The 24,749-nt window shown below is 36.2% G+C and overlaps 1 protein-coding gene across 1 annotated transcript in view; it reads right to left on the bottom strand.

Moving 5' to 3' along the window:
* Positions 1-24,749, bottom strand: part of HERC1 (HECT and RLD domain containing E3 ubiquitin protein ligase family member 1) — a 191,859-nt gene that overhangs the window by 124,985 nt on the left and 42,125 nt on the right. The window contains exons 12-22 of the mRNA XM_042783232.1: positions 23,523-23,648; positions 22,296-22,517; positions 19,036-19,188; positions 18,786-18,918; positions 15,499-15,690; positions 12,482-12,703; positions 9,810-9,983; positions 5,419-5,533; positions 5,210-5,330; positions 3,285-3,456; positions 121-433 (exon numbers count right to left, since the gene is read on the bottom strand). Of these exons, the coding sequence (XP_042639166.1) occupies positions 121-433; positions 3,285-3,456; positions 5,210-5,330; positions 5,419-5,533; positions 9,810-9,983; positions 12,482-12,703; positions 15,499-15,690; positions 18,786-18,918; positions 19,036-19,188; positions 22,296-22,517; positions 23,523-23,648 (1,943 nt within the window). The remainder of the gene's footprint in view (positions 1-120; positions 434-3,284; positions 3,457-5,209; positions 5,331-5,418; positions 5,534-9,809; positions 9,984-12,481; positions 12,704-15,498; positions 15,691-18,785; positions 18,919-19,035; positions 19,189-22,295; positions 22,518-23,522; positions 23,649-24,749) is intronic.

Here is a 24,749-nt window from a genome sequence, read left to right as displayed (position 1 = left end):
ATTTGTACTTCCTCCTCTATGTCCATGTTAATTTCAGAAGAACATTATAACTTTGAGAACAAATCATTTCAATGCATAAAGTAACAAAGGGAAGACTTTTAAGTTTCTAGTGAATCCCACCTGGTCATAAGTCCACTCCCTTCAGAGGCACTTGTTGAAGGTTGCTGCAACTGTCCCTCTTCCCTTCGCTTCTGAAGCTCATCAATCACAGGACTTACTCCTAATATTAACAAGGCACACCGATGGATGACAGAGTTGCAGGCGGCAGTGTACACATCCTGGCCCTCAGGAAGGTCTGTGCTGACCCTCCGCTCTTGCTGAGACTGAGGAGGTGGATCGTCAGCTCGAGCCCCAGACCCTGCCCCACTGCTCATTCTATCTCGGTCTCGGCTACGAGCTACTTCACGGGCTGAGAGGAAACACTGAAAGATTTCTGTAACATGCAACACAAAAACAAGGTCTTAACACATGGGGAGAGAAGAGCAAAGAAAATAACAATAAAAATAGTCAAAAAGTTTGGACCAAAATCTTACTGAAAGAGGGAAAAATTATTTTTTAGATATTAAATACAGCATAATAACTTAGTTAAAACTATATAAAAATGCACATACAACATTTTTCAAATAGTCATATACCTTTATAAAATTGAGATTTGGCCGATTCCATTTCTACTCTAATTAATTAATTAACTAGTTCATTTAGTGTTTTCAAAGTGTAGTCCCAGATCAGCAGAATCATTATCATCTGGGAGTTTTTGTTAGAAATTCAATTTCTCAGTTCCACCCAGACCCACTGCATCTGAAGTTCTAAGAGTGGAGCCTAGCAACATTGTGGGGAATCGCAGTCAATGTCATGAGACAAAATGTGTATGAACTACTGTATGGAAAATGAATTTGCTCTGTAAACTTTCACCTAAATCACAATAAAAGTTTTTTTAAAAAAGTCTTTGGCAGCTTTTGGATGGGGTGGGGAAGAGTGGAGCCCAGCAATCTGTGATTTAACAAGCCTTCCAGGTATCTCTGAAGACACTAAAGTTTGAGAAACACTGAGTTAGACAAAAATTACTGCCTATTTCTGAAATGTTCATGATCTTGGTATGAAAAATATCAGGTTACAAAGGAAAGTCAAAATTTAAAGATTCATTGGTTATAATGAAAAGCCCCTTCTCCAAAATTCATATACTTCTTAGCATCAAACTCCCTACACTTTGCTGATTTTGAAAACATTAAATCAGCACAACCACCAAAGGTCTTTGTGAAATACAATCTGTTACACTAAATGGCCAAGACTGCCTCCAGTGCCAGATGGCATCACCAGAATGCCCATCCAATGCCAGCTCTTCCTCAATTCACAAGCATAATAAGTCATGGCATTAACAGGGTTTTGATGCAGCAGTAGATACTGCACAATAGGAAAATAATTTTCTGCTCAAATTTGGGCTGAAAGCAGTGTTTGTTCTTAACAAGGAACCCAGGCCAAAACGCTGATAAAATACTTGAATCATTTGTTAATATGGCAGTACCAACTTTAAAAGTGGTTCTGTGTAGTTTATAAAATTATCATGAGGATCTTTTCATTATACTGTAGAATGTCCCTTATATCTATAAAAATTAATGCAACAAATTGTGTCAGGGTCCTGAGCTAGAAATCAGTTAAGTATTAAGATCATAGCCACTAGAATTTTGGATAAGCCTGTCGTTTAATTTTAAGGAACTCTGGTGGAGTAATGGCTAAGGCATTTGGCTACTAACCAAAAGGACGGTGGTTTGAACCCACCAGCGGCTTCAGGGAAGAAATATGGGGTGGTCTATTTCCGTAAAGATATACAACCTTGGAAATCCAATGAGGGTTCGCTATGAGTTGGAATCAATTCGATGGTAGCGAGTTTGGTTTTTTGGTTTTGTGGTTTAAGTCTAGCCACCATGTACTAACTGTGGCCCTACACACATAATTTTGTCTCCTTAACCTGCATATTTAGAATACTCATCTTTAGAATGGGGTAACACTTAGGACTCATTTCTTAAGTGTGTTGTGAGGATATGTTAATCTATGTGAAGCACTTGTCGCAGTGCCCAGCATATATTGGTGCTCAAAAATGGTAGCTTGTTTTAAAAGTAGTTGAATGGATGACTATTATGTTTCCTTTTATTGTAATATTTTGCTACTGTGGTTTTTCCTTTGGCCTTTGTTTCCAGAAATTCTAAACTAAGTTTTAAATTCAACTTAAAACTTTCCTCAGCTGTGGTGTTTTAAATATAATTTAATTTCTCTTCAATCCCCTTTTCTCCATTTGGACCTTATCTTTTATCGCTTGTTTTGATGGTTTTTGGTTTTGTTGTGAGCCACCACAAAGTAATTTTTAGACATATGCAGAACACAAATAAATCAATAATAAAGTTAGTGTTAAACTGATCTAAACAGACAATATCAATAACATATGCATAGCTGGCCATAATGTTGAAGGCTACAAATTAAATACATACTTTGACTTCAAATAGCCAAATCATTTCAAAAGGTACTAGTAAATATTTAAACAGTTTTTATATTCTTCTTTAAACATCCAAATAATCATTACCTTTAAAAAACTATCTGTAGTCTTGGAATATAAAACTGTGAAAATGTTTCATTCACTAATACTGAGTATTCTCAAGAATACTCTTGCTTCCTACTAAAAATAACAGTGTAATCAGTGGGTGAAATATATAATTTTAAAAGTTCTATATATGCAGAACAACTGGGGTATCCTAAAAAGCATAAAAAAAGGGCTCTCTCTCACACCCCACAGAAGTTTGCCAGGTGTACCAACATCCTGGTATTCCCAGAGGGCATACTTTGAATGAGCTGTATCCAGTGGCTCAAAGATGTCATTCCACAAGAGGCTCAGTAAGAGGGACTGACATGCCTGCTTCCAGAGCTTTTCATCCCTGAACATAGCTTCACAGTATACCCAGCACTGCTTAAGAGCTGCCTGAAATGGCCAGGCTTGGAAAAGACTAACAAATTATAAATATTAAACTGAAGAAAGATGATAAGAAATAAATTCAAATTCATTAAAAAAAAAACCATGATGAAACTGATTCTCAAGTTTCACCAAAACTCTTTGGGTATTTCATATGTTTATATATTCAAAGCAACCATTAGCAGCTAGCTAATGTAAACTTAGATTCCTAGATTATCATATCCTTTAAGAAAAACCATGGAGAAACTTTTGCCTTTTCTCCTAAGTAAGAACCAGCAAGAATGCCATGATGTGTATGTATATAAGGTAAGAAGGGTGCACTCACTGCCAGCTGTCATCACTTCATGCTCCCGCTCTTCCTCCTCATCCTCCGGCTCTGGATGCCCCTCTTCTCTGTCTCTTTCAGCCTGTTCTTCCATTTCAGCTTCTTCATCAATGGTCCGGGTAAATGAATGCTCCTGAGGATCAACATCTGCGGAGTCTTGGTTTTCTGAGATCTTAAAGAATTTACCAGAAACTACACTGAATGTATTTTTCACCCAACTCTGAAAAACTTCACTAAAACTTTAAGATTGATTATTTTATCAAGGAAGATTCTGCTAATATCAATAACACCACATTAATTTTACTACAAAAACCCAAAACCATATATTGGGTAAATCTGAAAAAAGAGAAATAACATATGTCTTTATATACAATATATGTACACAGACACACATATGCTCTCTCTTCCTTGGTATTTTGATTACAGTGTCACGCTATAAGTTTATTTATACTGCTGTCCAGCTATAAATACCTACAGAGCTGCAACTTAAAATGAGTTATGCTGAGAATGACACCAAGCATAAAGGTAAGTAAAGAACATTACTTTGATTCTGTTTAGTCTCCCTCAACTTGTATGTATTTTGTTGTTGTTGTTAAGTGCCATCGAGTCAGACCCGACTCATAGCAACCCCTCCTTGGGTTTCCGAGGCAGTATCACTATGCAAGTAGATTGCCCCATCTTCCTTCCGAGGAGTGGCTGGTGGGTTTGAACCACTAGCCCTCTGGTTAGCAGTCAAGTGCCTTAGGCACTATGCTACCAGAGCTCATTATTGTTTAAAAATCATCTCATTTTTGTTACAAGAATTACTTTTTCACCTTCTTTAACAAATGGTTTTAATCTTCATTTCCAATGGTAGATGTCTCCAATTACAAAAAGTACTTTTTAAAAAAAAAAAAAACACATTCGGTTAACAATGATTCTGCATTCAATCATTATCCATCGGTCCTCCATCTATGCCTTTGCAAACAATAAGGAACACATTTATTTCCTCTCCTACATAGTGGCTCTTCAAGTATTTTTAAGGCACTATTACGTTACCCTCTTTGTTTTCACTTCTCTAGAGTAAAAATTTCTGATACTTTCCACTTTTTATCTAAGGTAGTCTGCTCATGTCCCTCATAAATTAACCCCTCCAAAACCCAACCCATTGCTGTCAAGTTGGTTCTGTCTCATAATGTCCCCACAAGACAGAGGAGAACTGCCTCATAGGGTTCCAAGGCTGAACGAGAACTGCCTCATAGGGTTCCAAGGCTGAACTCTTTACAAAAGCTAACTAACACATTTCTCTTGTGGAGCAGCTGGTGGGTTTGGACCACTGGACTTTCAGTTAGCAGTTAAGTATTTAACCAATGCATCCCAGAGCTTCTTCTCGTAAGTTATGGTACCCTAAATTAAACAGGGTAACTCAAATGTGGTCTGATCAGCATACTGAGACCCTGGATAATGCAATGGTTAAACCCTCTCAGCTAACTGAAAGGCTGGAGGTTCGAGTCCACACAGAGGTACTTTGAAAGAAAGGCCTGGTGATCTATTTCTGAAAAATCGGCCATTAAAAACCCTAGGGAACACAGCTCTACTTTGACACACATGAGGTTGCCATGATGCAGAAATGACTTAATAGTAACTGGTTCTGATCATCATAGAAGGGAAAAAAATATTTCCTATAAGTTGCATAATTTGTTATGATTAATGTTATTTATGCAGCCTAAGACTATATAAACTTTTGACCACATCACAATAAATATGAAGTTAAATAAACCCCAAATATTTTACTCCTCCAATATTTTTTTCACTAAAAAAAGAACTCGTCAACATTTATTGAACATCCATGATGATCAAGGCACATTTTTTCTCACATAAAACAACATGGAGCCATCTCTCACAGCTTTTAGAAAAACAGAGAAATTATTGATTTCCAACCTTACCCATCTGTCTCGTGATGATGACCTGGTTTGAATAAGTTCAAGATTCTTGCAAGCTAGTAAACGACTTCGAACTTTGTATACACAACGGTACACTTCTGATAAACTTTTACCAGGTTGGTATCTAAATAAAGAACCAAAATACAAAAGTTACCTAATTTCTAACATCATGAAACCAAATATTTGCCTGAGAATAGTTTTAAGTTACTTGCCGGCTTTCTCCACATGCTTGACTAAGTAAATTTGTGTGTTTCAGAAGAGCTGCAAGAACAAATCTAGATACAGTATCCAAGAGTGACTCATTACTTAAAGTTGCACTGTCCCAATCTGAAAATAAAAATGATGCATTTACATTTAAAAGGGCTCATCAAACAGTTCAGAGGTCATTTTACTAGCTTTGTAATTCAAGTTAAATTGTATCATTTTTCTAAATAGTTATTTAACAAATGTACCTACTAGATCCTGGTGCTGGGGATATACCAGTGAACAAAATTAAGTCCCTTAGTTCATAGTCCTTTATTCTAGTTGGGGAAGGGAAGAGACAACTAACAAATGAGTATATTAATATGATAGATAAGTGCTATGGAGGAAAATAAAACAAGGTAAGGAAGACAATAGTACTGTACTGAGTGGAGTTACTATTTTATACAGGGTGGTCTGTATGGTTTTACTATTTTAATATAAGGTCTCTCTGGTAAGATGACATTTGAGCAGCTATCAAAATGCAACAGGAGACGGGACAACATAGAAACACAGTGTTTCCCCAACAAAAGCTAGTGCACAGGTCCTGAGGTCGGCTCAAGGAGGCTTGTGTGCCTGCAGCAAAATGAGCATGCACGAGGTTGATAGGAGATGAGAGACAGCTGGCTGGGGACCAGCTCATATAGGCCCTTTAGGCCATGGCGAGTACTCTTAAGTTTTACTCTGAGGAAAACAGGAAGCAGCACTGTAAGGCTTTGAACAGAGATATGACTTGATTTTACCATATTTTAAAGGATTCTCTCTGCTGACTAGAGAACTATGGGACAGCAACAGCTAAAACAATTACTGTAATAATTCAGAGTAGAGATGCTGCTAAAGTTAATGAGATTCCATATACATTTTGAAAGTAGAACTGAGAGGATCTGTGGATGGACCAGATGTGTCACATAATAATATGAGAGGAGTTAATTCTAAGTGTATTTTGAATGTGGTTTGCATTTACTGAGAGAGGAAGACCACAGGCAGAATAGTTCTGGGCTGACAGGGAGCTGGAATCAGAAGTCTGGTTTTGAACATTGTCTTTTAATGTATCTGGCATTTGAAGCCATGAAAATAGATAAATATTGTGAATACATGTACATTTAAATGGGTAAGAAATGAAACATCATCTGGACTGAGATGTGCACAAGCAATAGAACACACAAATCAAAGCATTAGTCAGATGCTTTTTCTTCCTATTCTTTAATTCTATGTTAGTATTCAGTACCATACTTTAAAAGTACAGTAATATTCAGCAGATTCCAAATGAGAGTAGGAGGCTACCTGTCCACCCTGCCCCCAGAATGATTGCTAGATACTGTTTACTTCACAGATTTACTAAATGCTTGACAGATTTACTGACAAATAAAAACAAACAAAATCACTCTTGGAAAAATATTAAGGCCCAAGTTAATTTTATTTGTTCTTAATCCCTTCCTCATACAACTACTTCAAGACATAAAATGTTACATCTTGGTTTTCTAGTCATTTCTGTATGTCTTGGTCAAAAATTTAAGTTCAGATCTACCTACTTTATGGATGAAAAACCTGAAAACATGAACATGCCCGATTTTAAGAAAATATTACAGCCTACAGAGAATCTTAGAATGATAGTCTATATTACATACAAAATTTTTCCACATCAGGTTTTTGGGAAATAACTTGTTTCCAGGGACTGCTTGCTATTTTGAGAACTGCTAGGACTTAAAATCAAAGAGGTCCCAACCATATTAAGTTAATATTTAATTTAAATTACAAACTAAAGTAACACCCTTTATTGTGCTTCAAATTTAGTAGAAGTATCTTCCTTTGCAATTTTTTAAATAATGGTTCTTTTCAAATACCTTCATTAATGCCTTGAGGGAATGAGCTACTGAACCTAGACCACAGTCTGGGGGACATCAAGGTCAACTGGCACAACAACCAACCACAAAGACAATGTTCTACCATCCTACTGTGATGAGTAGTGACTAGGGTCTTAAAAACTTGTGAGCAGCCATCTAAGGTACTATTGGCCTCTTCCCCTTCCAGAGCAAAGAAGAGGGAAAAAAATAAAACATGCAAAGGACTAATGGACCATGTGAACCACAGCCTCCATGACCCTGAAATCAGAAGTACTAGATGATGCCCAGCTACCACTGCTGACTACTCTGAAAGAGATCACAATAGGACATCCTGGATAGAGTAGGAAAAAAAATACAGGACAAAACTCTAAATCATTAAAAAAAACCAAGCTTACTGGTCTGATAGAGACTTGTAGAACCCTTGAGACTATGGTCTTTAAACACCCTTCAAGCCTGGAACCAAACTCACCCCCATGGCTCAACTTGCAGCCAAACAACAGACAGGCCTACACGGTAAACAATAACACCAGGGAGGTACACATTTCTTGGAACAAACAACCATACAAGATCAAAAGGGCAGCATTTGCCCACAGATAAAGTTCAGAACACAGAAAGAGATAGGAAAGAAGCAAATGGAAATGAGAAATTCAGGGAGGAAGAAGGAAGAGTGTGCTATATTGTGGGGACAGCAATCGATGTCACAAAACAAAATGTTGAATGGAAAACCAATTTGTTCTACAAACTCTCACCCAAATCACAATAAAAAGTTATAAAAAATATTTACAAACACCTTTGTTAAAGTTATCTTCATTTCATTTCACATCAAACACTACAGAAATGTTTCCATTAGTCAGGTATAAAAGTCTATGCCACAATCCGCAAGCAATTTAACAAATGGAGCCTTATGAGTTTTTATTCACTTTATATTTATATCTAGGAGCCCTGGTGGCATAGTGCCTAAGGAATTGGACTGCTAACCAGAGGGCTGGTGGTTCAAATCCATCAGCCACTCCTCGGAAAGAAGGTTGCGCAATCTATTTCCTTAGTGACACCGCCTCGGAAACCCAAGGAGGGGTCACTAGGAGTCAGATCTGACTTGATGGCAGTGTGTTTTTTGGTATATTTATATCTAATTTTTCAAGTAATAATGTATCAAGTAATAATGTGATATAAAAGAAAACATAACTGCACATTCCAAGCAAATGATACAAATACGAGAATATCAGAAATTCTATTTTAGAAAGTTAACTTTTTTCTCTGCTATTCCTTTACTTTTCACTGGTAGGAGTGAACACAACAGAATGAATAAAAAAATGATAAAGAAACAAACAAATTGAATAGGATGAAACTTTCAAAGGTACCATCTCAGATTTTAAAAATCTGAAAATATGTATTTCATTTTATCATAATACAAAATAAAAAAATAATGTTGCTTTTGTTGTTGTTATGTGCCGTCAAGTCAAACCCGACTCATAGCGACCCCTCCTTGGGTTTCCGAGGCAGTATCACTACAGAAGTAGGATTGCCCAACCTTCCTTCTGAGGAGTGGCTGGTGGGTTTGAACCTCCAGCCGTCTGGTTAGCAGGCAAGTGTCTTAGCCATTATGTTACCAGAGCTCCCCCTAAAAAAAATAATAAAAAGTGAAAATATATTTATCATAGAAGGAAGAAAAGCCAAATACGTGGAAAGCTAAAGATAAGAGGGAATAACATAGAGTAAGGTAACCAGAGATATTAATTCTGAACAATCCAGATCACTGTCAAAAAAAAAAAAAACATGGACTCTAAAAAGGAATGTGGTCCATCCACTGAAAACTTGTATGTAAAATTAATTTTATTAATGAAATGAAAATACCAACACCTATTTGCAAAATATTTTACTACTATACTTAATTGTATAACTTATCATAAAACAGTATCTTCACCAGGATTCTGAAATGGACAAGTGTTTTACAGGTGAGGAAACTGTGACCAAACCTAGAGCTTGTTGTTGTTGTTATGTGCTGTCGAGTCATAGACATGTAAATAAGTATCTTTTCAGTTCTTATACCAGGGCTCGCACAAAGAAGATAATCATTAAACAGACATTTACACACCAGCCATTTACATAGCAAGGAATCCTTTAGTAAAAGATCACCTATGAATTTATCTTTTATATAAATCTCAATTTTCACACAGCAGGTTTGCTTCAAGATACATGTATATACCTAATGTCTCCACAAAGGTCTAAGACAAATTTTAAAAAATGTTATTTATACACAATTCGAAGAATGTAATCAATGTTACTAACTGGTACGTGTAGTAACTATTGAATTGGTATGTTTTACTGTGTATATTCTCAACAATAACAACCAAATAAATGAAATTATATTTAAAAAAAATGTTATGTATAATATACCTTTTTCTATGAAAAACAGAATGAACCTTATGAGTTTCTACTTGCATATATGAACACATACACATTAGTTAGCATGGAGTTAACCACCTAAATATTTACCCTCTTTACCCTCTCCATCTTACCTTTACTAACAGCATAATCCTGCATGCTGATCCAAAGGCTTCGTGCAGGCTCTTTTGAACAACCCAATGCCAAGTCTACGTAGACAGCAATTTCAGGCCGCAATTTGTAATCAAAAGGCTTCTGTTCTTCATTTCCCGAAAGAGCTACTTCCAGTAGGCAACTCATACATTTATCTGGAAAAAAAAATTACTCAAGTTATCAATATTAAGCCTCACAAATTTTAGTGCTTACAAATAAAATCTTATCGAATTTATTTAATGTACAGGAAGTGATATACTTTAAACCATTTTAAGTAAATGCTACAAAGGTAGATCTTTTAACGTTTCTCATCAGAAGTAGTATCACTCCTTCTACCCCATCTAGAAGCATTTAGAAATGTAACCAGGGATTTCTGGCATTTTGCTGGGCATAGGCCCAGGATGGTAACTACCTTAATGTTCAGCACAGTCTTGCATAACACAGAATTTTTATATTTAAAATGGAATGGTATCCTCCTTGACAAATATGAGACTACTGGGAAACAGATTAGATAAGAGCTTTTTTCTAGACTTAGGGGGAAATTCTGTATTTTAATACAATAATGCATGTGTTGATTTTTTTGCCAATCATGTCCTTCCTGCAAAGTATTTTTGTAAGTATGCTATGTTAATGCTTCTATAGTGACATGTGAAAAAAATTAGCATAGAATGCTTTTGAAAATACCTTGGAAGGAGGGCACATTTGGCAAAAAAAAAAACAACTTGTAACTCATGTGTTACTTGCATAAAAATATGGTAATTTGGTAAATATGATCCAAGAAAAATGAACAATCATGCAATTGGTAATTACACTTCTGCAGATGTTCCTAACTTTTCAAAGGGACACTTACATTCAGAATTTATAATCCATTTGATAAAACAAGCATCAGACAGAGCAGAAGAAAAATGTAAAACCAAAAATCCAATTCACAAAAAAGACGAGACTTGCTGGTCTGAAAGAGACTGGACCCTAAGACACCCTTCTGACCTGGTACTAAAGATAGTCCCTAGACCACCTTTCAGCCAAATAGGTCCATAAAATAAAACAATAAGCCCCGAGAGGAATATGTTCCTCAGAATAATTAATTATATGTGATGAAAAGGACAACATTTGCCCAAAGCAAAGATGAGAGGGCAGGAAGGAGTAGAAAATTCAGACAAAAGGAAACAGAGAACCCAAAGCAGAAATGGGAAGAGTTACCATTATGGGGAATGCAACCAATGTCATGGAATATTTTATGCACAAATTATCGAATGGGACACTAATTTGCTCTATAAACTTTCACCTAATGCACAACAAAAAATTTAAAAAAATAAAATGAAAAAACAAACATGACCGTCAGAGTCTTGGGTTAAATGATTGGGCTAATATCCAAAGTCAATTTAACTCATAATATAACTGAATTATCATATTTTTACAATTTTCCAAAGGATAATGCCTTTTTTCTAACATATAAAAGTATTTTAACATAAAATATAAAATTTTAATAGTTTTCAAGATTTTATAATTTAAAAACTGTTGTTGTTGTTGCTGTTGTTGTTGTTTGCCGTCGAGTCGGCCCTGACTCATAGCGACCCCTCCTTGGGTTTCCGAGGCAGTATCACTACGGAAGTAGGATTGCCCAACCTTCCTTCCGAGGGGTGGGTTTGAACCGCCAGCCTTCTGGTGAGCAGTCAAGTGCCTTAGGCACTATGCTACCAGAGCTCCTAATTTAAAAACTAGAAAATACATTTTCTAATTTAAAAACTAGAAAATATTAAAACAAAAACTGATTTTATTCACATTAAAGACTAGTTAATTGAGTAAAGTGAATATAACAACAAATAGGAGGATGGTAGAGATATGGATACTTTTGTTCTCAGGGGCACATTTGTGACTGTCACAGAGTTTAAGACTGACAGCACTGGAGCCATCTTTATGATATTAAATATCCTTTGAAAACCCATGATTTTATTTTTCTTTAATACAAATATATTATAAACACCAGCACAGATCTAAAATTCATCAGCCACAGCAAATCACTTTCTGGCTCATAAATGAAATGCTAATATAATATATACTCCTATTTGGAGATGAGGCAGGAAAGGGAAACCCTAAAAACACTGTAAATGGAAGGGAAAACTGAGAAATCACACAAGATAACATCAGCATGAAAACGGGACAGGCTGGAAGGACAAAGAACTATCATCACACAGAGGGGTATATTTGATAATTGAGCACTGGTAGTCACAGTAAGCACCGTTTACATTGAATTGAACAGTTTCACAACCCCTGATAATTGAGCACTGGTAGTCACGGTAAGCACCGTTTACATTGAATTGAACAGTTTCACAACCCCTGAGCCTCAGAGTATAAGTAATCAAATATTTTCCCATCTTTATAAGACAATTTGCCTAAAATTAGTGACAGATTATAACAGAGTGGGAACCAGAATCTGCATTTTCCTAGGTGAGGGGTTTTTTTTACATACACAATGCTGTAGGATTTTACTGTTGTCCTGAGGGCTCCAAGTTATAGTCTCAGATCCCCTACACTGCTGGTGTTGTATTTGTTTTCTATCAGGTCTCCATGTAGTAAAACTGGAATAAGGGATATCTCCAATAGTGATATAAATACAAACATAAATTTTAACTGTTTCAGAGAAACACATTACCTAACTGTGGGGTGTCCATTTCTACACCATCACTGAAAAGTGGTGTTTTCATCCAATATGCAGTATCCTGTTCCTCTGGAGACATGGGGGAGCCCTGAAGCATGCCACCAAGACATCGCCCAATAAGGAGAGCAATTGTTCTTTCCAGATCCACAAGCCACACCCAGGACTGGGCTGGCTGAGGTAACGGCACACCAGCAGGATCTATGAGTTCTGGACCTCCTGAAGACAAAATAATTAGTAATTTTATTTTTATCTGGTACTTTTAAGATTCAAAACCTTCTCATGGCCTCTTATTCTACTGCAAAATAATTTTACAGTGAAAACACAAATTATAATACTTTCCATATATATTCTTGTTACTGGCTAATTTAAAATATACTCAGAGAAGTTATGCCATCAAATAAAATTTTTCGTTGTAAAGTTACTTGTCTTAAGATAAACATTAAAATTGTTTATGAAAAAATTATACCAAGGAATTCTATTTCTGCTTTTCATCACCCAGATCAAATTTCACCATTTTTGTGAACATTAGATTTGATACATTAAAATGACACTTAGCCATAAAGAACAGAACAGGTAACAACGAGACAGTTAAGAAAAACAGAGACAATAAATCCAAAAATTTTTTTATCTGAAAAGACAAATGAAACAGACAAACTTCTAATAAAATTAATCAAGGAAAAAAGAATGTTCAATTTAAATCAGGAGTTTTTTTAAAAAGGACATATCCAGAGACAAACTAGAGATTTTTAAAAACCAAGAGTAGATATCATGAACAATTTCATGCCAATAAGTTTGAAAATCAACAAAATGGCATTTTCTGGGGGAAAAAAATTTCCAGATGATATCTGAGAAGAAACAAATAGCTGGAAAAGAAAAATAAGCATTAAAGAGAGAATGATAGCCAAAAATCTATCTATAAAAAAACCTACCAGTGTCAGTTTTATAAATAATTGCTTCTAAACATTCAAGAAGAGATAACCCCTATCTTCTTGTTGTTGTTGTTATGTGCCGTCGAGTTGGACCTGACTCATAGCAACCCCCCCTTGGGTTTCCAAGGCAGTATCACTACGGAAGTAGATTGCCCCATCTTTCTTCTGAGGATTGGCTGGTGGGTTTGAACCGCCAGCCTTCTGGTTAGCAGTCAAGTGCCTTAGGCACTACGCTACCAGAACTCCCAACCCCTATCTTACACAAATTATTTCAGAGACCAGAAAAAGAAAGTAAGATCCTAAACTCATACTACGAGATTGATTAGTACAGTTCAGACAACGACACATAAAAAAAGAAAGGTACAGAAAAGTATCAGTTATTAACACAGATTCAGACATTCAAAATAAAATAGACACTTGGCTCACATAATACAAAGTAGAGTGAACCTTAGAAAATCCTGTGACATTTTAGAAAAGTAATAAACCTGGAGTAGCTCCCTACAAAGTCTAATTAACATCCTGACGTAGTTACAAACTTGGCACTTGACTTCATCTACATTCAGCAGTCACAGGACCAAAGTTAGAGCAAGACAAGTCTTCAAAGTCACCTTGCCAATAACCCCAATGTTTACCAGGAGAAGAATTCAAGGTTCTAAGAAGTTGTAAGTGACCTGCCCAAGGTCATACAGCAAGTTACTAGCAGAGCCAAGACTAAAATCTAGATTTCTTTATGCCTCAGCCCAGGATTCTTTCCAATAAAACAAGTAGCCTCAGTTAAACTTGAAAGGTTTTTAAGTTTTCAGTGATGACACATCTATGATAGCCTTAGAATGACTTTAATGGAAAAACACATTGATGTTCTCCTAGACATAATATTTTAAGCTATATTCAACATCTAGAAACACCAACATTTTAAGTATCAAAAGCAAACTGAATAAAAAAAAAATGAATTCAAGAATCATGCCTAAAATCAGAATGCTAACCAGAAGGCTGGCAGTTCAAACCCACCAACCACTCCTCGGAAGGAAGGTTGGGCAATCCTACTTCTGTAGTGAAGTAGTGCCTTCTGTAGTGTCTTGGAAACCCAAGGAGGGGTTGCTATGAGTCGGGGCCGACTTGACAGCACATAACAACACCTAAAAAGAAAAACAGGTTTCCAATTCCTATCTTTTATAATCAATTATCTATATATCCAACCAATCCCAAATATTTTACTGTCCAACAAAGATATAAAACTAAAAATTGTATTTAAAAAAACAAAACTTTTGCATCCAATCAAATTCATCAATTTTAAGATGCATCATTATCTTAAGTACCCCTAAGAAGAAAGGAGCCCTGGTGGTGTAATATAATGTAAAGGCCCTTAGCTGCTAACTGAAAGGTTGGCAGTTCGAACTCACCAGAGCTCTGCAGGAGGAAGATGTGGCAGTCTGCTTCTGAATAGATAACAACCTTGAAAAGCCTGTGGGGGCAGTACTACCCTGTCCTATAGGGTTGCTATAAGTCAGAATCAACTCAAAGGCAATGGGTTTTGATTCAGGAAAAAAAAACAAACCTGCCAATCACTCATTATAAGATGCATTCCAATTTTAACTGTTTTTTTTTCAAACATGTCATAAAAATCAATGAGATATAGTATTAAAATCTGATGACCATAAAGACCCTTTTTATGACACTCCCATATATATACGGGCAATTTCCTTAAGTTGTCCCATCTCAATGGCTCACTTTAGACTGTTGTTGTTGTTGTTGTTGTTATTTGCCGTCGAGTCAGCCCTGACTCATAGTGATGCCTCCTTGGATTTCTGAGGCAGTATCACTACAGAAGTAGGATTGCCCAACCTTCCTCCCGAGGAGTGGCTGGTGGGTTTGAACCGCCAGCCTTCTGGTTAGCAGTCAAGTGCCTTAGGCACTATGCTACCAGAGCTCCTATTTTAGACTGTAAGTTCTTAGAAAAGAAAACAGCAGCATTATCTTTTTGATCATACAAAACATCCAAGTGTCAAATGTGATTTACCTGATAAATGCAAGAGGAGTAACTTTTCTCAATACCATTATTTGCTCTTTTACTATCTTTCTTACCATGAAGAGGCCACTGTAACTCTTGGTCCTCTAAAAGAGCAGCAGCTGGCAGGAGTCTATTAAGGCAGTCAAGAGGTGGCAATAGGTCTAGCAGGTAACTCAGTAAAGGACGAGCCACTGACACTGGGAGTAACAGCAAGGAGTTAACAATCTGGCAGAGCATACTGCCTGCAGCAGAGACATATATCACATCTGTGAAGAATGAGAAATGCAACATGGATCAATTGTTTCAACCTTAAAAAAAAAGAAAGCTTAGACATAACATTTTGGCCTAGAACTTTGCTGCTGTTGTTGTTATGTGCTGCCGAGTCAAACCCGACTCATAGCGACCCCTCCTTGGGTTTCCGAGGCAGTATCACTATGGAAGTAGGATTGCCCAACCTTCCTTCCGAGGAGTGGCTGGTGGGTTTGAACCGCCAACCGTCTGGTTAGCAGGCAAGTGTCTTAGCCACTATGCTACCAGAGTAGAATAATTCAATAATTCTTTGTTGAACACCTACCTGGTAGCTGGTATGTTATTAGATTTACTCACTTTCTGATAGTGCTACCAAGTTTGAGGAAAAGCAAACATATTTTCTGTGCCAACAAATTCTTAAAGCTGCTTCCCTTAAAATACATCATAAATTTATCATCATTTTAAAATGTACTCAAGAAATATTTATTAAGCACCTACAAGATACCATGCACTGACATAGCTGAAGAGGATTCAGTCTAAAGAAACTGGACAAAAATTCTTGCCCTCACAGTCCTTCCACTCCAATGAGGGAAGCCTGTATTTTAAAACCAAATTTACTTTTTTATTAAGACCACCATAAAATATGTCTTTTCGTTATCTGTATTGGTTTTCAATTAATTCAAAAGTAAATTACCTAAAATTACCCTGAGAACATAACAGAGCATAATAGGAGACATGAGTAAAGGAACTAAAACTGGTGGATACCCTCAAGATGCCTGTAGTCCAGTGAAGGTAGACAGACAATTATAATCAGGCAATTATAATCCCATTACACCCATTACAGGTAAGAGGAAACACAGGATGACAGGGGAGACTATGAAGCATACAACCCAGTTTTTGGGATCAAGGTATCCCTCTCCAGTAAGATGATAAAACTAATGTCTAAGATGAAACCTGAAAAAGAAGTAGGACCACGTTCTCATCTACTCTGAGACCAAAGAACTATATGGTGCCCAGGTACCACTACTGACCATTCTGACCAGAGACACAATAGATGGTTCTCAATGGAATGGGAGAAAAACATAGAAAATTCGATTTCTTTTTTTTAAAAAATAAGTCAGATGTACTACACATGGGAATCTCTGAGACTGTCACCCTGAGATATTCTTTAAACTTGGAACTGAAACTACTCCTGGATGTTACCTTTCAGCTAAATATCAGATTGGATCATAAACAATCACTAGTGAGTATTGAGCTCTTTTTTTTTTAAAGCACCTATATAGAATAATCAGAATGGAAATAAAGAGAATGTTCTGAAACATAACACTGTGAAACATAACAAATATCACTGAAAAACATGTATAGAAATTGTTAAACATGACCTAATTTATTGTGGAAACTTTCACCAAAAAAAAATTTTTATTTTTTTTTAAAGAACAAGTAGGAATCAGCTTCAAAGGCACATGTGTGTATGTGTGTGTGTGTATGTATGTCTGACAACACTCCAAATTATTCAGGGACAAGGAAGAGGTTGTAGAAATCCCCTGAGAAATTTCAAATAGTTCAATACAGCTGATCTGGTGGCAAAGTGCCTTAAGTATTTGACTGTTAACCAGAAGGCTGGTGGTTCACACCCACCAGCCACTCCTTGGAAGGAAGACTGGGCAATCCTACTTCCATAGAGATACTGCCTTTGAAACTTAAGGAGGGGTCGCTGTGAGTCAGGACTGACTCGGCAGCAATGAGTTTGGTTTGTTTTCTGGTTATAGTGCAGTTTTGCAGGGGGAGGGCAAACATTAGGGACAAGGTAGAGGATAAGTACAGGAGTGGTAGAGAAGACAAAAAAGGAACTCAGGGGGCCAGATCATAAAGGTGACATACAACTAAATGCAGGTGGCAGCAGTGAGCAGAGTAAAGTGGAAGAATATAAAAGACACTAAGGAAATGGAGTCAACAGTTAGGTGACTTTTTTTTGGTTTGTTTTTTGAAATTGCAAAAGGATATTTGAGTTTTACTGCTTTGTTTTTATATTTTGGGGTGGGGAGGACCTTTCAGAGATGAGCTTAGTTTGAACTATAGTTGCCTATGGAAAAGCCAAACAGGATTGTCTAGTAAGCAATGGCTTTAATTAGCTTTTCAGTTTCTTTCTTTTTTTTAGTGGGGGAACTTAAGACAGCCATTCTAGACAGACATACTGAATTTTAGTTGCCTTTGGGACAACCAAGAAAAGACACCCAATAGGAAACTACAGAAAGCAAAGGAGGTCTCAGCTAGATGCAGATTTGGAAGTCATCAATATACATACATACAGTAATTAAAGATACTGGTAGTAAATATGATCATTCAGGGAGAAAAGAGGGTTGAAGATAAAATTCAGATGATGTTCCACATTAAAGGGCACGTCCAAGGAAAAGGATTCTATAGAAATATTTTAATTTCCACAAAGACATCAATTCTGTCTCCAAAATGTCAAATCTTATTAGGTAACCCTCTTGAAGTTGCTTTTAACTGCCTCATCAGCCAGCAACACCCACACAGTGGCACCACAAAGACAAGTTATGACAGTAGGTGTAGTTGGCCCCCTTGCCCTGACTCTCCTGTTTCTATATATATGTAAAAGAATCATAAGAAATAAAACAATTGTCTCTGGAGCTTAAAAAAAAAAAAAAAGAGAGAGAGAGAGAGAGGCAAGACAGGGAGAGGGGCCTACAGGATTCCACTGAAAAAGAGATATGAGAAAAAACAGGACTGCAACTAAATAGACATCCAGAGAAGGAAGCATTTCAAGAAGAAAACAATAGCAACTGCTGAAGATAGGTAAAGAATAGCAAATAAAATTCACTTTATGTCATTTTAAACTAATATTTTTGAGTTTATATTCTCTGATGTCTTTAAATTAGGCCTCTGTCATGCCAATTACAATCTTTAATATTAATCAGGTCAGTGACTGTTACCACTGCCTCCAAATCAAGATCAAAGGGAACTTCAATAGGAAGGAGATTGGTGAAGATCATTCTTATTCCATTCAGCCTTCATGCCCTCTTAAGGCTTTGGAAAGACTAACATTTCCCACTCTTCATCACCATTAGCTTTGAAATCCAAAACCACACACCTCTTAATTTTTCTCCAACGCTGCCATTCCAAGGACTTTCTTTGAGCAAATTTGCAGAACGTGAATAAATATCTGTGGCATGAGGCAGCAAGAGCTGAAGATGTTTATGGAGCAATGCCACACTGCTCGAGTTCTGAGGGGAAAAAGTTGCCTAAATTACCATTTTGGAAGATTCAAAATACACAAATATTATGGCATTGGCATTTCAAGGACCCTTATAGCTCACCATAACAGGCAAAAAATCACATACCTCACTAATGTTATTGATATGGCAAAATGCCAGCAGCTGTTTCTGTAGTGAACACAGCAGTTCATGAAGATGAGCAGGCTGACTATTCTCCGACGATGATGTTCCAAGTAGAAATTTATCACTATTCTTTTCTAGCTCTCCAAATGCTTGATCCTAAATGATAAATGAAGATATTATGTAAAGTGTTTAAAAATGAAAGTAATGTGCCACCATAAATGGTTCTGATTTAAGAAGCCATTTCTTTCCCTTCTCCCATTATCAATTTTCAAATCTTTGCTATAAACCTTATGTTACTAGCTATTAGATGGTAAGAGTTACCAAGGAATTTCAATTTTTTCCATTAATAAAAAGTAATACATATTCTACTATAGTAGCTTTGGTAACACAGAGAACTAGAAAAGAAAACAAACTACTACCCAAAGACATCGTACTTCAATATTTTGACGCTGTTACTTTTCAGACCTCTCATGTAAAGCTTTTGAAATCCAAAACCACACACACTTTCAAATGCTTGTGAATTTCTCAGAACAGTATCCTTAAAGATTAATATTTTTTTCTGATTGTAAAATAAATAAATATACATATTTTTATAAATAAATAAAAAATAAATACCATGTATGATTCTAGATTGAGGGAAAAATTGCTCTAAAATACATTATTGAGACAACTGTAGAAATCTGAACATGGACTGTATATTAGATGATGATGATGTTAGCTGCCGCTGATTAGGGTGTTAAAAGGAAACACTGCCTGGTCCTATGGCACCCCTATGATTGGTTGGGATTCAGACTACTGTGATCCATAGAACTTTCATTAGTTGGTTTTTCAGAGGTAGATTGCCAGACCTTTCTTTCTAGTCCATCTCAGTCTGGGGAAGCTCTACTGAAACCTGGTTAGCATTACAGCAACACATAAGTCCCCACTGACAGACCATTAGAGGCTGTGCATGAGTGCTGGTCAGGAATCAAACCTGGGTCTCCAGCATGGAAGGTGAGGATTCTGCTACTAAACTACCAGTATTTCATGCATTACCATTAGATAATTGTACTGCATTAATGTTAAATTTCTTAAATTTGATCATTGTTCTGTTGTTATGTAAAAGAATGTCCTGTTCTTAGAAAATGTTTAATACATCCTTAAGTTTTTACAGGTAGCTGGCATGACTTCTGCAACTTACTCTCAAGTTACTCAGAATAGACAGATAAAGCAAATCTGGGTGAGGAGTATAGAGAAATTATTAGAAAATTCCTGTAACTCCTCTGTAAGTTTCCAATAATTTCAAGATAACTAGTGAAACAAAAAGAAAAAAATGTTAAAAAATTTAGAAAATACCAAAACTATATAAAAAGAAAGTTAAAAACACCATTTAGCCATCAACCCAAAGAAAATCATTATTAACATTTTTGATGCATTTCTTTCCTGATTTGTGTCTTTTTTTCCCCCTAATACTGCATTCTACTTTTAGTCTGCTTTTTAAAAACAGATTCATAAATATTTCCTATGCTTTCATAAGTCACATGTATGGAAAATTTAAGATTTCAATTATATTCTATTCAGCACATATGCCATAATTTACTTAACTATTTCCCCATTTTTGGATATTTAACTTGTTTTAATTTTTATTTCTTATAAATAATGATATGATGAAAATTTTTATGTATAAAGTTTTTTTCTCTTTTTAATTTTACTCTAAGAGTGTCAGAACATTTTTAAGGCCATTGCTATATATAAATACCACTGTAATCTGCCACATAAGCATTATTACTTTAAAATTTAAGAATATGACAAACTTAGTTTAAATCACACCAGAAAAAAACATATATCATTTTTAGCCCAAAAGTCGTATTTGCAGTATTTTCATTTTCATGCAGTGTACTCATCTACCTCAACCCTAATGACAAAAGCAAGCTATTGCTTTAGTGCAGTTTAAATGTTCCTTTGAACACTGGAAAAAAATTTAACACATGGATGTACCATAACATTATTCCCATTCCACATACATCCATCACCTTCTAATGCTATCAAACACCAAATCAAATTGACATTTTTAAATGTAAAAGAAAATAATTCTACAGGAACTATTTTCACTTTGAGTTAAGTCAACAAGCTTTTAGTGTAGGCTGAGCAGAGCACTAAGACCTGTGCAAAAGAAAAACATGTAACATATAGACCTGGTTCCAAAGAGGCTTAGGGGACATGAAATGATGCACAGCAATTCAAAGTTAAGTCACGCAGTACACTCTACCTAAAAGTGCTGAGAGGTGCAAGGTGTGTAGTTACAATCAATGGTTATATGGGCTAGTTGGGCAAGGTTTCCTAGAACAGTCATGTTGTGAAGAAGTCACAGATTGGTAGAGGAAAAGGGTAAGCAGAAGACAGGTGTGCCTTGTGCAATTTGGGAAAGCATGAGTTCAGTTGATTGAGAGTGGTGTGTGAGACAGATGATGAAGGGTCTGAATAGGTTTAATTTAATACAATGAAGTTACTTAGTATAACAAGATTATTCCAGCAGCTGTAAATGCTGAGAAGAGATCAACAATGCCAATAATAGTTATAACCCTGATATTAGCATTACATCATGATGGCCTAGGTTAGAATCCATAGAAACATAAAGAAAACAACGGATGGGTCTAAAAAGCATCATGGAGCAAGAAGTGGGTGGCACAAGCAGTTTGTGCTTGACTACTAACCTAAAGGTTGGCAGTTCGAAGCCACTCAGTGAGATGCCTGGCAATCAGCTTCAGTAAAGATTACAGCCTAGAAAACCCTATGGAGCAGTTATATAGTCTGTAACAGATGGAAGTACCATGAGTTGGAATTGACTTGACAGCAATGGGTAAAACAGGAAAAGCTATGGGGTCCATTTTCTCCTCTCTTATTGACCAAGCTACTCTTACCACCAGCCACATTGTTTAAATATTATATCCTCATATCTGGTAAGACTAATCCTTTCCTCATTCTTCTTTTTTAAAATGCTATTGACTATTAGTTTATTCTTCCACATTAGCATAAGAAAATTTTGGTAAAATTCTAAAATAAATCTCTTTAGAATTCTCAAATAAATGTCATTTGGCCCATTCAATATTTCAAAAGATCTGGTATGCTTTCCCCCTTAGGGGGAGGGGAAGTGGGACAGAGCTTCATTTACATCTTAAGTGTTTAAATGTAAAAATATCTTGACCTATAGACAACCTCATTCCCCCTATTTTACAGATTAACAGCTTTGTATTTTTTTACTACAATGAAAAAGAACAACTTACTGTATAAAATCCTAAATTTCTTAAGAGAGTCTTCATCAGAATTTCAGCCAGATGGGTGTCTGGATAGCAGCTCTGAGTGCCATAGGGTTGATCTGACAGGTTTCCATAGCTAGTACACACAGAAGAGAGGTCAGCAGCATCAGAGGGCGAGCTATAGCCAAGTAAAGAGGCTACGTGGGTATGATCTTGCAAACTTGTCAGAATGATATCCAGCTGCATTCTCTAAAGAAAAATATTTCCATTGATGAAATAATGACAAGTAAATTATTAGCTTAAAATGCACTAGGAAAAAAAGGGATCTCAGGAAAAAAAAAAAGTATACCAATGATGTTAACTAATCCACTCCACTCAATATCTTGATAAACAATAATCTTTCAGGAAATATGTAATTCTAAGAAAAACAATCCAGAGTATACCATTTAGGAAAATGCAATGTACTCTCAACCCTAACAACCCAAAGATTTTTATTCCACTCTTCACTATAATATCTAAAAGTCTACACTAAAATGTCATGCTATGCATAATGGTTTCAGTACTGTAAGTAGAAAGGAGTAAAAATGTCAACAGATAAATTATAATGTTCTTCTACAGAATTACCATAAACAACTATTTATTTTAATGTTTAAAATAAATTATTTGAAATTTAACGCAAAATACTTAATTGCAAGGCATAGATGAATATCACATTGCCAGTAATAAGTACTACCGCTCCCTTGAAATCTATACTTTTATAACTCATTTTTCCACTGACCTGAACAAAATGACTTAAAATGTACATGATATTAAAAATAGAAAGAATAAGCATACATGTATCAGCAAACATTTTTTCATAAGTGTCTTTTTTTAAAAAACTTTTTGTATAATCAATTTCAGGCAAAGTTCTGGTCATCTAACCAACAGCAGTAGCAGCACACACCTTTGATTTTTAACCCACCACACTACAAATTAGCCAAAGGATCTCCTGTTTGACACTGTAAGCAACATTAGAAAAATTAATCATAATTTTAATAATTAGCTGTAAATCATTTAATAAATTATAACTCGTTTTATCCAGAGTCATAAGAAATCTAGGAACTCCCTCAGTATGTTAACATTAAATAACTGGGATTTAACAGACCTATCAAGCCAAGTATTATGCCATGAATACACAGGAATCAACTAGCTTTATTTCCTTTTTTTAAAATTTGTGATATTACTGGTTTACTTAGTTACCATTCAAAGGCTTACCTGTCCTTTAGATAAGCTTTCCCATCTGTCAGGTCCTTGGGGTAAAAGAGAATGAAGTAATTCCATCCGTTCTCGTAATGGAGGTAGTAGCATGGTTGCTCCCACTGACAAAGTTTCGATTACCACCTAATATCAAAAAAGAAGAGTGCATTTATTGGCTTGCTTTTTATCTGGTTAATAAAAACACAAATCCCCTTACTATTAGGATCACAGAAGTCTAAAGAAGGTGGCATGTGAAAAAAAAAATAATCATTCAAGTCCTTGTTCAGATGTCTTTAAGACATGGACAGCTAAATATTAAAAAAGTTATGTAGTGCTGAATCTACAGAGTTAAGGATGATAAAGAGTCTGTACAAAGTGGTGCAAATACAACAATGAACAAAATAGGCAAAGGCTCTGCTTTCATGAAGCATTCCCCAACCAAGTAATTTTAAGTGTAAAGAGAATTGCATAAAAAAAAAGTAAAATAAAAATAAAAATAAAGTCTGCATGAGCACACCCACATAAGGGTATGGCCTAAGAGCTCCAGCTGCTCCAGGGAAGGAAGATGGGGCAATCTACTTCCGTAAAGATTTACTGCCTTGGAAACCCAATGGGCATTGCTGCCAGTCAGAATTGACTCAATGGCAGTGGGTTTCATTTTTTCTTTTCTTTTTCTTGGGGGAGTGGGGGTTGGGGAAAAGGGCTCATAGTGGCACAATGGTTAAGGATTCAGCTGCTAACTGAGAGGTTCAAACCACCAACCACTTATCGGGAGAAAAAAATCTGGCAAACTGTTACCATAAAGATTTACACCCTAAGAAGCGCTATGGAGCAGTCCTACTGTGTCTTATAGGGTTGCTGTGAGTCAAAATTGACTCTATGGCACACAGTGATAACTAGGGCTCATGGAAAGTGTCTCTGAGTATTTAGCATGTAAACTAAGGCTAAAAGAATGAGCAGGACTTAGCTAGACAAAGGTCCATGTAGTAGAAACAGCTGTATTACCTTAAGCCTTGTAGCATCACAGGTTCATGACTTCCTTATCACTTAGCAGCTGAGTGCTTACTCATTTGTGCCACCAGGGACTCCAGAAAACTGGTTGCTGTTATGTGCTGGCAAGCTGATTCTGACTCATAGCAACTCCATGTGATAGAGAACTGCCCTATAGGGTTTTCTAGGCTGTAATCTTTATGGAAGCAGATCACCAGGACTTTCTACCGCAGAGCTGCTTGGGAAAATGGGGGA

The sequence above is a fragment of the Orycteropus afer genome, unplaced genomic scaffold, assembly GCF_000298275.1.
Source record: "Orycteropus afer afer isolate SDZICR_OR568_19922 unplaced genomic scaffold, OryAfe1.0 scaffold00015, whole genome shotgun sequence".
Taxonomy (NCBI): Eukaryota; Metazoa; Chordata; class Mammalia; order Tubulidentata; family Orycteropodidae; genus Orycteropus; species Orycteropus afer.
This window is presented reverse-complemented; position numbering and strand designations above follow the sequence as displayed.